The 17,674-nt window shown below is 40.1% G+C and overlaps 2 protein-coding genes across 2 annotated transcripts in view; one reads left to right on the plus strand and one right to left on the minus strand.

Annotated features, from left to right (window-relative positions):
- The first annotated feature begins 1,465 nt into the window (after positions 1-1,465).
- Positions 1,466-5,624, plus strand: si:ch211-155e24.3 (uncharacterized). The gene is made up of 4 exons (XM_006792358.3): positions 1,466-1,994; positions 2,078-2,199; positions 2,797-2,899; positions 3,817-5,624. The coding sequence occupies exons 1-4, from the start codon at positions 1,781-1,783 to the stop codon at positions 4,770-4,772; spliced, it is 1,395 nt and encodes a 464-aa protein (XP_006792421.1). The 5' UTR covers positions 1,466-1,780; the 3' UTR covers positions 4,773-5,624.
- A 1,013-nt stretch (positions 5,625-6,637) lies between these two features.
- tesk2 (testis associated actin remodelling kinase 2) overlaps positions 6,638-17,674 on the minus strand; it is a 34,810-nt gene continuing 23,773 nt past the window's right edge. Inside the window, exons 8-13 of the mRNA XM_087831533.1 lie at positions 16,275-16,359; positions 15,928-16,011; positions 15,007-15,093; positions 12,810-12,948; positions 10,682-11,212; positions 6,638-9,277 (exon numbers count right to left, since the gene is read on the minus strand). Of these exons, the coding sequence (XP_087687659.1) occupies positions 8,988-9,277; positions 10,682-11,212; positions 12,810-12,948; positions 15,007-15,093; positions 15,928-16,011; positions 16,275-16,359 (1,216 nt within the window). The 3' untranslated portion in view covers positions 6,638-8,987. The remainder of the gene's footprint in view (positions 9,278-10,681; positions 11,213-12,809; positions 12,949-15,006; positions 15,094-15,927; positions 16,012-16,274; positions 16,360-17,674) is intronic.

Genomic DNA, 17,674 nt, shown 5'->3' on the forward strand with positions numbered 1-17,674 from the left:
TTTTGTTTTTTGTCTTCTTGCAACTTGGTCATTTTTATGGATGCCCTCGTGTGTGTGTGTGTGTGTGTGGGGGGGGGGGGGGGGGGGGGGGGGGGGTTAGTGTATACTTGCTGCTAGCCTCAGTTCAAGACTGTGTGTTTTATTTAAAAAGCAATCTATTAATTTTATCTAAATTTGATTTCTTATGTTTCTTTTCTTCTTGCCTCCTCAAGATTTTGTCTTCGTCGTGGGATTCCCCATTTAGTTACTTTCTGTTTTGTTTTCTTAGTCATTAGTTAAACTTGTTTTGTTTTTGTTCTAATTAGTTTCAGTTGCATCTTGTTTACCCTGGTGTTTCTACTATACCTACTCGTGTGGGTTTACATAACCCCTCCTTTGTCTCTGTTAGCCTGCCTTTGTGTGTTCCTGTGTCATTCACACCATGATAGTTTTTATTTATTTATTTATTTTCACCTTAATTGCATAACTTTTTTCAGAATAATTTTATGTGATGATTAGACTATAGAGAAAAAGCATACAGGACAAATTAAAGGAAAAACAAGGAAAAGTGTGTTAGTAAGTTGCTGGGCCACCGCATGCCCACTGATTGACTGTACAAGTCTCGTGAACTCTACTGGACAATCACCATTCTTCCAAAAGATAGTATATAAAGACCAGTATAATCAACACCATCCTATAAGAGTTGATTACAGGGTGAAGCCGATCACTCATAAAAACTTAATGCTTATTTGCAGTGAGCTGTTTCATCTAAGGTGGAGTGTCTCAAAGTTTGGATGAAAACTTAGGGATAAAACCTGGACAGAGAGTGGTTTATATTAGTAACTGTAACCCAATGTTAATGATGTTTTTCTTTCTCTCTCTTTTTTTTTTTGTTATCATAATTTTTTCACTGCTTAAATTGGCTGTTACATTTCTTATGGCTTTCTTTCTTTCTTTCTTTCTTTTCAGATGTGTTTATAAATGCTACAGGAAGGTTATGTCTCTTCTTAGAATAAAAGTATTGAAACAGCAGAAAAATGCTCCTTTGGCCATATCAGCCATGCTACGCACACTGAAGCTACAGAGAAAGGAGGAGCTTCTTTCCTTGTGGCTTTTGCGGGCCAATCACTTTAATCTTTGCACTAAATGCACATGACAACCTAAATCATGCCTAAAAACGAACCCTCCAAAAATTTAAAAGTCATATTACACATGTAATATGTCAGACATCTGTATCTCGTAAAAAAGTCAGTTGTTGTACGTACAGTTAAGTCCATATCTGGCTGTTTATAAAGGTAGTAGCTAGGTTACAGCATATTGTAATTGGAGTTACACATAAATAATAAATAATCATAATAAATGATTATTATTAAAATAAATAATAATCATCAGTCCCCCGCAATCACACCTGCTACACGCGCAGTGCGCTTGTATGTAATAATTACGGTAATAGCACAACGTCACCTGTGGCTGCAAGTGAGTTTGGTGTGTCGTTTAAGTACTTCCTGTAATGGTGGAAACTACATTTTTAAACACGCACAGACGCATTTATCGGCTTGTTGTTTTTTGCATGAATTTTCTTAGAGGATTCAGTCTTGACCGTCTGTCTGTATCACAGAGGTACTAAAAACAAGCGTCCCTCTAGCATACGCGGAAGAACCTGCAGATACGTCTGCCGCTGTACTTCGGTGATGGATGCACTGCTCTAATACTTTCACACAGATTCACACACAGCGCGCGTAGACGTGTGCAGCTTAAAACGTTTATTTGTGCTGTAACAAGGAGCTAAAACCGGTGCGAGATGGAGAGCTGCGACTTCCAGAGTCAGCTGCTGTCCGTCATGGAAGTCCTGGCCAAGGCGGCTGTAGCTGAGATAAACCGGCGTGTGGACCAGAGCTGCACGGTGCTCAGGCTGGAGGTGAGCCAGAGCCGGCGGGACATCGACCTGCTGAAGAGCAAGTGTGAGGTGATGGAGGCAGAGCTGAGGAAGAGCCGGATGAGGGCCAGGAGAAAAGGTGGGGACACCTGCCTGAGAGATGCTGAGGAGTCACGTCTTTGTTGTTTATAACTGACAGTTTTGTGTGATCTTCTCTCTTAGTGTTTAACAATCCATCAGCCGGGAGATTCTCTCCTCTGGTCAAAGTAGTTCTCAACAAAGAAACTCAGAGCTCACATTGGGACACACCGGTGGAAGCTCAGGCTCCAGATCAACCCCAGCAGGTAGGGTACGACTATTATACCAGTGCACCATATTATCCCATTCATAGAAGTTCCAGAAGTGAGAGTGAGAGACAGAGCCTTTAACTAGAAGAGCCCAATCCCCTTGTGGAACCAGCTCCCAGTCTGGGTTCAGTTCAATTCAATTCAATTCAGTTTTATTTATACAGCCAAATCACAACAACCGTTGCCTCAAGGGGCTTTATATTATAAGGTAGACCCTACAGTAATATACACAGAGAAAAACCCAACAATCATATGACCCCCTATGAATGGCAACAGTGGGAAGGAAAAACTCAGTTTTTACAGGAAGAACCAGGCTCAGCGAGGAACCAGTTGCTTTAAGGAAGTTTTTTTTTAAAACCTATATCCTTAAGATAGAAACACAGGAAAGTAAATTAGAATATATGTAATAATTATTTTATATTGACTCATAAGTACAAAACTTTATAACTTTGTGATGTTAACCTTATTTAACCTCATTGTAGATAGGCTAGAGCTCTACTAGCACAACTTGCATATAAGCACTGATGCATTTGCTTGACCACGCAGTGCATGTGTCATCTTATTTAAGCACTAACCCTGAGCCTGCTGTTGCAGTGTGCTGAGGCCGTGGAGCTTGCTAATGGGCCTGATCACGTACGGATCAAAGAGGAGTGTGCAGAAGAGGATATGTGGAAAAATGATGCAGAGGACAGACCGAGTGAGTCCACACCTTTAATAGTGAAGAAATAAAACAATGTGATGTTTAAGAGGAACTTTTCATTCAGGCACAAGGAATACTTTACTTTACTTAGTTAAGCTGTAAAGGTAAATAAATGCACTGTTTATATACAGGTCATAAGATGAGAAGCCTGAGTACAAATTAATATGTATGTGTGCTAATGTGCACCAGAGCTGATGCTACACACATGGTTCAGTTTACAGACAAATTATTGTGTAGGTTTGCAGTTTAACAGCGTTGCACTGAATTCAAAGCCCAGGATATGATCTGATAAGAATTACAACTATAAATTAGTTTCAAATGAGCCAAACTGTTATTTGCCGACTATAAATCAGGGATGTCAAACTCAGAGGCCAAGTGGGTCAGACCAGTGAAACTTCCCTTTCTATTGGTGCAAAGAGGTTTAACTGCCCATTTAATCCCTGAGATATCACAATATGAGGAAAAAGAAGCACAATTTTACCTAGCAGCTGCTGTGCTTAATAAAATAAATCTATCTGCTTGACTCTGGGATTGAGTTGTAAGAAATAAATGTGTAAAATGATCATTGTTCAGACTGTCCTGTAGTAATAAAGCAGAAAGTTTTTGTCCACATTTATGTGTTTTACTTTGGAAAAAATGAAAAAACAGGAGATTTTCTCTAATTTAATTGTTTAATTATTACTAAATTACATTGGTGTAATATGGATAGCCACAGGGAAGAGCTTTAATAGTAGGGCAAGCTGTCAAATTTATGAAAATACAGAAATATATGAAAATAAATATATGAAAAATTTACACCCTCCTTTACATTTTCCAAAGCTGTCCAGTGGGGTGACTCTGGAGACTTGGCCTTATGTTTGACACCTTTGCTCTAAATGATTAAAGGCATCTCTCTGGTAATGTGCTCTCTTTAGTCTCTGGAGCCGAGCATCAGCCGTATTTCGACACAACAAAACCTGCCCAGGGCGACAGCTTTGCGGAGCTTTACCACTCGGCTGAAAACCCGGCCCTCTCTGAAGATCTGGTTTCCCAAGTAGACGGCTACAGCATTTTCCCAGAACAGCAGCTGAACAGCGGCCAAAATGATATCGAACTCGTAGTGAAACATGAGAAAGAGGAAGAGGCGGATGAGGACGCAGCTCCACTCGGTTCAGCCCACACGTTTGTGACAGAGACAGCTGAGGGGCAGCTGTGGCCATCCAGCGTGTGCAGAGACACGGGGGACCCAGGTGTCCCGTACACCGGGCAGCAGTTTGAGCAGATTCCTGCTGCATTTGCATCTTCAGCCCTGTTGCATTTGGAGGATGTGGCACCCAGAGTTCACTCTGTTGGGAAATTAAATTCTGTTGTGCTGAGTTCCGCACGACTGAAAAGACGAGGCAGAAGTTTTGGATGTAAGAGGCCACAGTCAGAGGAAGGACAAAACTCTGCATCTCAGATTAACTCCACAGATCCCACCTTGATTCCTCAACAGTTACAGAGCTGTACTCAAACGAGTAATCCAGACGAGGGCCGGACTGGGCCGAACCCCGCAGGCCCCTTCGCCACACACAGAGTTGGAAGCAGTTTGAGCCTGGCGAGGAGGATGAGGACGCCCTGGAGGTCCGGGCTCGGCGAGAAGCGGTTCAGCTGCACGTACTGCGACAAAAGCTTCACCAGGTTCAGCCAGCTCAAAGAGCACCTGAGGAGTCACACGGGCGAGAAGCCGTTCAGCTGCATGCAGTGCGGCCGGAGCTTCACCAAACAGTGCAACCTCATCAGACACGCGGTGGTCCACAGCGGGGAGAAGCCCTACGAGTGCTCGCTGTGCGGGAAGTGCTTCACCCAGCGCTCCAGCCTCAAGTCTCATCAGAAAACAGCACACTTATAACGTTTATTTTATACAACCGCTGCCCGTGTGGAGAACATTTTCATGGCTTTTATAATTGCTTTTGTTTTCGTGATGTTACATATACACATAATTTTAGACTGAGTGGTACAGAATTATAAAACTACAGTCAAGTTTATGGCCCGGCTAATGTGTTTCCGTCAGGCGCCACACAGGCTGCATGGAAAAGATGGATTGTGGAAAGTTGTTATTAAGTGTTTTATCTTTTTATGTTTATTTTTCTTTTTTTAAACCAGCTGTGGTGAGTAAAGGGTGGAAATAAACTCATCAACTCCTCAAACATGCCCTGTATAACACATCTGTTTTACTCCAACTAGGAACAAATTTATTCAGTGAGACATAAACTCAGTGTTTATGAAATGTTTATTGAGGTCACAAACCGAGTAAAACGGAGTTCTTTTTTTAGAGTCGCCCTCTACTGGCTTTTAAAAAGAATGCAGGTTTAAAGCACTTCTCCAATGGCTTAAAATTCAGACCTGAAGGATATGTCAATCTTTCATATACAGCCTGTGATCAGACTGCAGTACTAATGCTAGCTTCAATCCTTTTAATTACTGGTTTCAAATCACCTTAAAGACTCATGAAACGTAGCTTTATGTGTTAATCCATCAGCCTTAATGCGAGGCTAATGAAAAGCTAAAGAGGCTTTCTATCTCCCATTCTTCTCTCTTCATCTTCAACCGTGTTGTTTTTCCTAAATTACCAATTTCATATTCATTGCCTTTGTTATTACATGTAACTTATGCTAATTTAATCCTGATAAGTTTTTTCCTGCGGAGCCCAAACTGCAAATTTGAAAAGTAAATAAAGTTGCTCTGCATTTGAACTTGGTCCTTGAACCCATCTTTGAACACATCTCAGCCCTATCAGAGATTAGATCGGTGTCTGGTGTTTCCACTAAACATCAGAGTTACTTGTGCTGGAGGTAAGTCAAAGAAGTACCAAAAAAACTGATGGGCCGTCAGAGGGTAGAAGAAGAGATTGTCTGGTTCTAACAAAAGCAGTAATCCCTACACCCCCTCCCCTCCCATGTTGTTGTTTTTACATTTTCAAGCACAATGTCAGTGTTTTTATAAGCTGGAAATCATTTGATTATAAATTAGGTATGTTTTAAAAAGCTTCTTACAACTGCAAACTAAAGTAGGAACTGTGGTATGTTTAAACCTCTAGGTCACATTTTTACAAACAGTCAATCGAGGATTAAGTTTGATTTGAATTTTATTGAATGTTACTGGTAATAAAACAGAAAGGCGACCTCTGCAGGCCGTACCCCGCCTCCCACCCTGTGACAGCTGGGATAAGTCTCTCGGCCTATGACCCTGAACTGGATAACCTGCAGATGGACGGCTATTACTGCTCATTACAATAAATACATTTCAGTAAACTGAAAGAAATGTAACCAGATTAGACTTGAAGGATTTTGGAAAATGTCAGAACTGCTTTATTTAAATATATGACTCATGAGAATTAAACTAACCATCTTTTGGCATCGCTTGTCTTCAGTCTCCGGGCATGGAAATCAAATTGGGAAGTTTCATTTATTTTAGAAACAGATCTCGCTTAGGATGGTGCAGCGGTCAGCACGAATGCCTCACAACAAGAAGGTTCCTGGGTTTGAATCTGTCTAGAGTTTCAATGTTCCCATGCTGCCCGTGTACTTCAGGTACTCTAGCTTCCTCCTCCAACCCCAGTGATGCTTGTTAGGGTTATTGGTGATTATAAACTGATAAAAGACTGATTGGTTGACCTTTTCTGAAAGCTAAAATAGGCTCTGGAATGTGAAGTGTGAGTTCTGAGGGTGACGGGAGTCATCCTGAAGTAAGACAAGAAAAACTCAGGCAAACTCGTTATTCAATCAGAAAAACAAAAAACATCTTAATCTGTATTCGACAAGGCAAGTACCACAAACATTTTACACAAATATACAAAGGTAAGACATTACTTTTTTTCAATATAAATATGAAATTAGATCTTTTATCCTGTAAAACTGTGCTAAAAGTTGCATAGAGGAGTAGTGATAGGACAGGACTGTATATATCACTCTACGTGTGCATTTTAGTTCTTATTAGAGGGATCAGACTGAGATCAGCAGAATGCAACAAAAGCCACACGAAGGAAAAAATACCGGCGTTGATGTTCAACACTATGAATCTAATCTTTATGAGCATTTAGTTTGTACACTGAGAGCTGTTCGGATAGACGCTTACAAGGATTTTAATACTCATTAAAGTGGAGATGGAAAAACTAAAGACGACTGATTCAAATCAGACATTCAGTGGAGTGTAAAGTACAACAAGTCACAGGGTCTCATAGTTCATTAAACAAACCGAACCAAATGTTAGCAGCTTTAAAAAAAATCTGTACTGTACGCTGTAATTATTCAGTTTTACCAAATAACAACTGCATTTATTTGCGGCACTTCCTGTTGCCTAAATGTTTTCCCTCCACTAGAGCAGAAAGTCCCCATGAAAGACTTTGAAACTCCAGGTTATGACGTTAAACTGGAAAACATATTTAAACCCAATCATCAACTGAGTCCTTTAAGTAAAGTGATTCCAGTATCAGCAATGTTAAAACAATACCACCATGAAAAGTTTCTGACAACGCACAAATCTGTAAGGACTGTTTGATAACACTGTTTGTATGACTTACAGTAATCCTGTTTTTTTATAAGTCTGACGTAAGACTCGTCTTTCTATAGTTTACCAACATTTGCTACAATTATCAACCTTAAAGTGGATTTAATTATGCTTCAGTAGCTTCATCCTGTAATACTTAATCAGAAGAGTAAAGTGGGAAGCAGGTTACTTGAAGGTTACTTCAAACCCGTCACACACTGGATGGTTCGTCTGCTAGTAGAAGCACTCAAATATTATGGACGGATTATTTAATATTATTATTTTTATCTTCTTTTTTCCCTTCTTTTTTTTTTTTTAAATCAGTGGTGAGACCTGGCAAACTCAGGAGTGATTCATTTTTGGAGTTCATACAAATCTAGAGCGAGAGATGGCGAAAAACTGGAAACTTTGCATCAAAACTTTACATGATCAAAACTGGGAGACAGAGTTGTGATATATTTTTGAGATGTATATGAAGCTAGATCCAGATATCCTTCTGAATCCAGGGATAATTCAGTGCATAGCATGGAAGGATTTTCAGTCTTTGTGGTGGTATGATCTCAGATTTGGCTTTTTATTTAAATTTTGCTCTTTAAAATTTGCATCGTGTGGCTTTAAACTTGTCTTGAGTTGGAACACATCCAAGTAAATAACTTGTGTTTTGGCTTGCTTCTTTTTTGGAGGGACTGTTTTGGAAATCTGGCCTGACAGCAACTTTTAAGTCCAGAAATGTACAAGACATTTATTACAATATCTATGTTCTAAAAAATGCTTAGACTGGCTGGCTTTCGTTTGACTAGTTTATCTCTCCTCTTTTTTCTGTTCTTTTAAGTTAGCGGGCTAAAAAATGTCAAAAGAACAAGAAATGCTCCTTAAAGATTTCAGTCGCCTGACACCAGGTTGTTTTTTTAAATTGGCAGGAATGAGCAGTGAGGAACCACCCTTTTCCCAATTTCACAGAGAAATCACTGACAAACCCTTAACTCTGTCACCCTTTTCTCCTGGGGGAGAGATTAAACATCTGTCTCGTGAGTGCTTTTAGGCACGTTCTCATCTGAATATCAGCGTACGGTCTTGTAAATCTGATGCGGGGGTTTTTGATTCAGTATAAGCATTTGTTTCTCAATGAACACAAAAAGTATCAAAACCTAAACACAACACAATGGCTCTTCAATACCTCTCCTCATAGACAAAACACTGACTAGAGGAAAAAGAAAAAAAATCGACATCTCACAATATTAAATATAAACAACCTTTTCAGAAAAATAATCTCTATGCAGAGGGTCCGTTGTGTTGATAAAAAGCTTTTTGTGCTATTGTTGACTTTCACACCTGGGTGGAAACTTTGAACAATAATTATTTATCCAAATCAAGTGTGCTTGATTGAGTCAACAGGTGATACATTCACTTGAAAGATCACAATCAAGTGATTTTTCCTTTTATCTTTTATTCTCCAAAGAAATTTGAAATGTGTCCAGTCTACTTTTAAAAGCCGTTTTCGGCTGCCTCTGTGGAGTCAGAGTCCTCCCCGCTTTCTTTTCCACCACCTCAGTGTGTTGACGCATTTTGCGCGGGTGCATTACATTGGGCATGTGTTTGTCCCCCGTTCCCATTCCTGCTCGTCCTCCGGGCTGCTCGAGCAGTCCATGGCCTCACCACTGTCTCTCTCACTGCTGGGGATCATCGGAGACCAGCTCTCCCCTAACGAGTCCTCCTTACTTCCCTCTACCTCCCCGTCGTCCTCCCCTCTTCTCTGCCCGCAGTAGGGTGGGATTTCAACCACAACATATTTCTTCGCCCAGCTGCTCAGCGCCACCTTTTGCCGGATGTCATTTCCCATTTGGCCTGCATCAGACCGTGAGTTAGTACCTGGGGAAAAAAAAAAGCCGAAAGAGTAAGGATAAAAGGTTACAACAAAAAGACTGCTGTACTTGTAAATCATGTTGAGTTTAACTTTTTGTAGCTACAATTTACAGATGTCCATTAATGCATCACACATAGGTAATCATAAAGTTACTGTTTTGTAAAAAGAACAGCAACAAAAATAGTCTGTGTGTGTCTGTGTGTGTGTGTGTGTGTGTCTGTCACATCCTTCATCCAAGCAGCATCAAACTCAGCAGTGCACTTAACTCGGGCTCCTGATAATTCATCAAACCAAATCTGAAGTAGTTTGGATGCAGTGTTGTTGATCAGACGAACACAGATTTCTCTCACTATGAATAGGATACACATGTTGATCTATGGCTAAACATAAACTTGTGTAAATAGGGTAAATCAGTGACACTAAGTCATGGAAAGCTACTATCAGTTACATGGCTGCTCTATTTGATTGCCACTGGAATTTCCTGTCCGACATTCAAAGTGCATTCTTATTTTGAGATCATAAAGGACGACTTTAATAAGGTCACACACGGCGTCTGCAGACAAATATTGCATGTTATTCATCAACCTCATGCTTATCATTTAAACCATGCAAGTTTCCAAACTTTAGCTACTAATTATGTGGGACCATCTAGGACCATTACCATATCGATATGGTAATGGTCCTTGTTCCAGTGTTCTTTGCACTGGAACTCAAATTGTTTTCTTATGCATCCCAAAAGATGTACACTTAAATAATCGCATTAACTTGTCAACCTACACTAAAGGAGCAAAAACTGATGAACGAGGAAACTCGCCTTAATAATTACACACTGTTCTGTTCCTGCTCCTGCAGAATGAAATGGCCCACACTGTTTCATTTATATGAAACAGACTGAATGAAACTGACTTCACAGATGATGACTCATGTCTGTTACAGTAACCTAAAAGTGAACAGGTAATGTAATAATATGACACACATGGTTTGGTCATTACTGTGGTCATCACTGACAGAAGATAACGTGTTATCCTCTTATTTAAAACCATGATCTTTTCTCCTGCTCAAAAGCAGCACTGAACACGAGTTTCTTATTTCTGGTTATCATCACCTTACTCGCCTCATGTATGGTGCACTCTTAGCTGAAAAGAAGCATATTATGAGTTCACAATCCTCTAGCTTAGAATTTAAACTGCAAAGCAAAGAGTTACTTAAACACTCAGCAATTAAAAATGTTATTTATTTACAATGCTTGCTGCATGCTACATGCAAACTGCTTGGTTAATCACAAATGTCCCTGACATGTCACTTCAAAGAGGGACCATTAGCCACAAAGTGCTAAAATCTAATTTTAGTTGATTGTTTTCTACTTGAAGCTCATCTTTTATCTTTCCACAAACATTCGCTGAGCTCACCTGGAAGAGTTGTGGACAGCTGACTGGAGTTACAGTTAACAGAACCGTTGTTGGTGCTAACAGCAGCGGCGAGGTGGAAGATCTCAGAGCGAGGAAGCTGGGGCGATACCGGTAAGGAGTGACACTGTCTTCCCGGCAGCTGCTGCCAGTAATAAGACACCTCTTGTTGGGCTCCTCCAGGCCCGAGAGCGCACGGTTGGTTACTGAACACACTCCCAGGTGGCGAGTGGAGGTCAAACACCAGGGAGAAGACAGACTTGCTGGGCACATCGTAAAACTTAATCTTCCCACCGCACAGATCTTCTCGGGCTGTAAAAGGGTTGATCTTGCGGGCTTTGGAGGCTCTCTTGGCAGTAGGGGGGTTATAGTAAGGGTCCTGGACATTGACTTTTCTTCCTGGCTTGCAGGAGAAGACGTCCGATTGGCTGCGGCTGAGCCAGATGTTTCGTCTGGGGCGGGGTGATTTAGGAGGGATTTTATCGTTCTGGAAACCAAGAGGATTCCCTCGCTTGAAGCCTTGGATCTTCTCCCCTTAAATGAAGAGAACAAGAGCTTTCTGTGATCATCTTACATAAAATCTACAGAATATACAGAAGTGTATTTCAGTTTTCTTTCGATACAGCCATACTGAAGGTGAAGCAGGAATATTTTAAAACCACTAGATGGCAGAATAGGCTAAAGGCCGTGTATGCAGATACTCCATCAAAGCCTGTATGTTAACAGTTTCCCAAGGCGCTGCATGAGATTATTTAAACACACGTTTTCGGTGGTGTGTGAAATCATGGCAGGAAAAGCAGGAGGATTAAGAAACAGTCTCGCCGGTGGTTGTTAAACATTGTTCAAAAACAAAGATTTTACTTGTATAAATATTTTAATATGTTAAGTACTGAGACGGTTCCAAGCATAGCATAAATATATCTAAACAAACGAGCTCCTCTCAAAGCTTGTAGTGCACCCCAGGTGTCTCCTTTATTCCAGGAAACTCTTTTTACTCATGTGGACTAAAAAAAGGCTACTTTGGAAAAATATTTGGCTTTTACGTTTTCGTTATGCAACAGAAACATTTCCTACTGTCAGGGCGACCCTGGTCTCGGGAAACATTGATGTTATCAGCAGAGAGAGGGAGATGGAGGAGGTGGAGGAGGATGATGGGTACATAGAGGGGTGGAGGAATGGCAAAAAGGAAGTTTATGATGTAACAACCAACAGCTGATGAGAGGTGTCACAGTCAGGCCCTGTTTTCCACACAGTAACAGCTACATGAGGGATCACCCTCATGCCAGCAGGATAAGACTGCGTTTTATATGTTCTGTCACCTTCATCGGATAAAAAGAAAACAATAAACTTGACAGCTGTATAAATGTTTTATGTCACAGCTGTGACATAACATGTAGTGGGGAAGGGGGGGAGCTCTGGGGCTTGCCTAAACAAAATCATTACTGGCTCCTCATGACTCCATGATGTGTCAGACATGCAGGCGGCTCTACGTGGGACCAAATTAGAAGTGAAACCTGGACCTGCATGGATTAAGTGTCTCAAGCAGGAATGTTGATCTCTGACCAAATTTCCTCTTCTACCGTGGATGAAGTTTATATTTTCAGGAATCAAAGTGATTCACGGTTAAAGGTCTGGGTCAGTGATACGGACACTCAGATAAATGTTAACATGATGCACTTTAAATAGCTCGCTTGAGTGCGATAATAGTGAATACAGACGTCAGTGAAATAAGGGCTATTACACGGCTGTTTGGAAGGAGCAAAATCTGGCCTGAGCAAGCCTGGCTGTATGTTTAGGGTGAGGGCAGTGTAAACAGCACCTTTGTAAGTGACCGTTTGCTTTGAGATGAGAAGCACTGTGGTGTTAGGAGGAAAAAGAAGAGTTGGATTGGACATTGGATAAATGGTGAAATAGTTGACAGGCTGAGAAGATAAGACAAGCAGAGTCTGTACTGTTGTAAGTGGCAAGGGCGAGGTGGGGGAAATTTCTGTTGCCTTGTTTGCTTACAGTTTCCCCTCCTTTCACCTCCCCTTGCAGGAATTTACAACCATCTTCGTGTAAATAAAACGACGTGGCCTTTATGGACTGTGAAGCTGAAGTTTTATGTGAGGGTGGGAGGGGGGACTGTTACCTTTGGCTATGGTTTTCTTGTCATTGTCCCCAGTGAGCGGGACACACTCGTGCTCCATATCTTCAACTTTAAGGCGTGCGAAAATCTCCTCGAGGTGCCTGACGAGGTCTGAGAAGGATGGACGGAGTTTAGGATCCATCTAAAGGAGAAGAAAAAGGAGATATGGAGAAGGCTGATAGTGACAGTAATAAACATTATCAAAGGTTGCACTTTGTAAATTATTTTCTAGGTAAAGGGAAACACACACACAGAATTGCATTTATCTTAACATGAAAACTGATTATGTAACAGTGTTATAGTTCACATTACATTACTCGATGACACCAAAACCCTTAAACTGTAGTTTACAGGTTGGTGCTATAGTGGCACAAAGAAAGGATGGTTTTATAATATTATTGGCACTCTAGTTAGGAAATGTTCAGTTGCTCAGCAGACTGTGGTATAATACTAAGACAAGTAGTAAAATGAACCGCTAAATGTCCTTAGCAATAAAATCGAGTAATAAAATGTTTCTTTTATGGCTAAGAATTAGATTTACCTTTGGGTGGTGCCAGCACATACAAGTACAATCATATCCTTACATTAAAGGCCATGAGTCACCCTGTGTGACAGAAATGTAAACTCAAACGTGCTCAATTAATCATCATTAATCTTTTAATCATACAGCCGTTGATTAACGTTTGGCTCTAGCTAAAAATCCCTATGAGAAAATTCCCCTATGTAGAAAGCCCCTCCTTTCCAAGAATAGTGACTGACTGAATTTATGAGAATAGAAATTGATGAAATCAAAATGAAAATGATAAAGCTGAGAGGCAAAATAAAAGCAAGAGAAACAAGGGGAGGCAGATGGAAGAAGAAGAAATTGGCAATGGGCAGCTGGGATGAAATACAAAGTGTGAAAAAAATGAAAGTGTTGCTAAAAGATGTTATTTAACTGTCAAAGAAGTGCAAAAGAAGTCACAAGGAAATGCCAGAAAGAGACAGACTTGAAGAAGGATAAGGATGATAAAAGCAAGACAAGAGATAAGGATGAGAAGGGATAGAAGAGGCCTATCTAGTCTTAATCAGCAGGGTGCTGTAAGATCTTTAATGCTCTCATCATCTGTGGTTGTAATTAACTTTAGTGAAAAAGTACTCGTGTTTTCAGTTCAGTGATCATGTGAGTAAAACAAAGTAGCAAAATCTCATTTAAAGTCTATAAGCAAATATATTTGATTTTATGGTTTCATTTACTTGCTGCTTATTTTAGATACTTTTACAACAAACCAGTATATGACTTAAGAAAAGCAGAACGTGCCAAGTGAGTGGGTCTGCTTTTAGAGAACAGAACCCCTTCTGGAGAGGAAGCTAAATCCGATTATTCACATAATCAGATTGCCCCTTTATTTCTGAAAAAGGGAATGAACGTTACTTAACTAATTAGAAATAAAATAGTCGAAACTCCAGGACAAAGCCAATTGGGAAATGTTGTCTCAACATAGCAGAGTTTGTGGTAAACACATTATAAAAACAGACTGAAGCCTCAACTTTACGAGCTACTTTAAAGCTACTGCTGCCTGCAAGCTGTTTTCTCACAAGCAGACAGTGGGTGTTTATTATCAGTGAACTAGTGCTAACAAGCACATTCATTTTTTTTCTATTGAATTTTAAATATTTAACAGTTATGTTTTGTTTACTTCCTGTAAATGCTGGTCAGAGATAAGCAGCCCTAAATGTTTGTTGCACAAGATGGAAAGCAGAGGATTGGAAATCGATAAGCAATGACCGCGTACATCTCCCAGTAAACAACAACATGTTTTTATGCTTAAAATAAACCTAAGCTGTTTATTGGACTTTAAAAGAGCCACTTTAAATGAATCACAGTTTATCTCATGGGTTTTGATGAAGTCGCTCATTTCACTTGGTCTGACATAAACGATGTTAGCTTCTCTACCATTATCAAGCCAACTTTATTCCGATTGGTTGCTGGTTGCAAACACAAGGACCGAAGAGCAGGTTGGTGGGCCTCAAATGGCTATATGACAGATATCTGCTCTTTTTTTGACATCATACTGATTTAAATAGTAGGAAAAAATTTCGAAACCGAGCCTTTAGAGCAGCCTGAAGCCTCACAGACACTACTTGGATTATTTGAATCCTGCTTTAAAGTTTTATTATTTCTGAAATTACAAAAAATGAGGTTGTATAATGGACTCACATTGCAGCAGTTAAAGGCCAGCTGGAGGAAGTCAGGCGGACAGTCTCCAACCATGTGCTGGAACGTGTGATAGTCCAGGCCGAAGTTCTGGTCAGGAGGGCGAAGCGAGAGGGACAAAGAGGTTTGAAATACATGAAGAACAAACAGGAAATTCATATTCTAACAGTGGGATAAAGACGGAGACTGACAGCACTTCAGCAGATGTTTGACATACTGTAACTCAGCTGCCAAAGCCAGCTTCATGTCAAACTAATCCCTCTGACATGATCCTGCTGGCTGCCAAGTTTTCTTTTGCTTTAGACCATCAAGAACTAATAATCAGCTGCTTTATTATTAACTTGGATTCACTTGTAAGCCCGGCTTAAGGGCACAATTCAAACTGAAATGCAAAGGATTACCCTTTTGACCAGTTATCATTCTTAATGAGTTCATGCCAACTTGCATACAGTAGATGCTTGGTAAGGGATTTTAATGTTAAACGGTGTGCAAAACAAATGTACAGGTGATTAAAGTTTCTGTATTTTATTAACATGCATTTCATAATTTTGCTATTGCAGTTATAAATAAGACTGAAAAGGGTGGTTTTAACTAACTTGAACAGCTATATTCTGAGCCTTTTACATATTTCACATCATAAACGGTAAACATCGGCCTTGTGCAAAGAGAGCCTGGACATAAGCACAATGAGAAAGTTCATTAGATGAATAAATAGTAAATATTTGAAGTCCACTTATATTTTTCTAAAATGGGTGGGAAAATGGTTAACACTCATTTTGTACTGTGAATAACTATTTTACTGTGTACACATGGTGAGAGGCACGGTATAGCAACAAGATTAGTCTGTGTACAGTACAAACATGTAGACTTAGTACTACAAGGTCATGTGATCGGAAAAGTGATGCGAGGCAGATGAGCAGTCACCTCTGTGCGGGGAAGGAAGTCGGGGTCGGCCTGAATCCTTGCGATGATTTCACACAGGATTATTCCATAGGAGAACACGTCGGCCTGAAAACAGATCGACGTTAATATTTACACACATACCCACAAGAGCAAAGAAAGACTGCTTATAAAAATATAAAATTGCCCCTGCTAACAATTCAGATCAGAGTAACTGCGAATCATCTGCTATTATTAACAGTTCCGAAGATTCAGTTTCCATCGGGGTTTGTTTAGGTTTAATCAAAACTATTCTAACAATGTCTAATCAAAGTTTATGTTCAATCCAGTCTGAGGCCATAGCAACACTGGCTGTAAAGATAAACATCTACCTTCTCATTGTAGGGTTCATCTCTCAGCACCTCTGGAGCCATCCAGAAAGGAGACCCAACCACCGAAAGCTTCTCTCCTTCAGCGCTAAACACACCATCACAGACACAGAATAATTTATTATATGCAACATGCCATCATAGTAAAAAAGCCAGAAAATGTAAGAAACTTTGCAGCTTTAAGATTAATCTAGAGCTCTGCTTTCCTGCTTCACTGATCTAAAATATTTTTACCGAGTTGTTTTTAACTTGAGGAAGGCAAGAGTGAGTGTAGAACGAGGAAGAGACCTGACCTGACCATGGTCACAATGTGGGTAAAGGAAGGATGTTTAATACAACATGAGGCTTTATATTACCCGTGTGCTAAAAAGTAAAAGCCTGTTTGAGTGCATTAGTGGAGTAAATGGATATAGAACATCATCGGTTAAAACATGCAAACTCTAACCTCACCATTAATGCTGAAAGGTACATGCAGCTTGTAGAGCAACATATGCTCCCATCCAGACCATTCCTTTTTCAGAGATTGCATATTTCAGCAAGACAATGCTAAAAAACATACTGCATCCATTACTGCAGCATGGCTTTGTCATAGAAGAGTCTGGACTGCAGGCAGGCCGATTTTTACCAATTGCAAACATTTGGTACATCATGGAATGAAAAATACAAAACAAGAACACAGTATTTTTGAGCAGCGAGAATCGCATATCGGACAAAAAGGGGACGATATTTCTCTCCCAAAGGTCTAGCAGCAGGTCTCCTGAGTTCTGCTATTAAAAGAAGTCTATAAGGTCTATAAGATTACAAATAACCACATTCTATTTTAATTTACTACCAATGGATTTTGGTATTGACTCTACCAGGCAGACCTTTTAATCACCTTTTATGACATTTAAAATGATATAGTAACATTTCTCTTAACTCTCTAATTCGTTCACTTAAATGACCTTTGCTTCATACATTTTTAAACTGGATTAAGCAAGCCAAGATTCATCATTTCCTGACAAACTGCACTCTCCCACTTAATAAGAAATAATAATGGGAGTGGCTACTTTCAGCACAGTAACACCCATACATGTTTACATATGCACATGCATAAAGCATTACATAAGTTATTATTTGGTCTCTATGCACAGCGCTCCTGAATATAGTTTAGAAAAGACAAAACAGAGACACTCCTTCTTTACTCTGCTGCAGGATTAAAAAAGGAGAACCCGGCACTGATATTATCCTACTGTTATCAAAACACTAAAGAAGAGAATGTGAAATGTAGAGGCGGCTGTTAATGTTAGTGCCTGACCTATGTGTCAGTAAATAACCCTGTGAGTGGTATGAGGAGGAGGAGGAAGAAGAGGAGGAAGACTCTAAGTGAGTTAGCTGTAATAGCAACAACAGAAAGGTACAAA

The sequence above is a fragment of the Neolamprologus brichardi genome, chromosome 18 (genome assembly GCF_056152115.1).
Source record: "Neolamprologus brichardi isolate AB-2024 chromosome 18, ASM5615211v1, whole genome shotgun sequence".
In the NCBI taxonomy this organism is placed as follows: Eukaryota; Metazoa; Chordata; class Actinopteri; order Cichliformes; family Cichlidae; genus Neolamprologus; species Neolamprologus brichardi.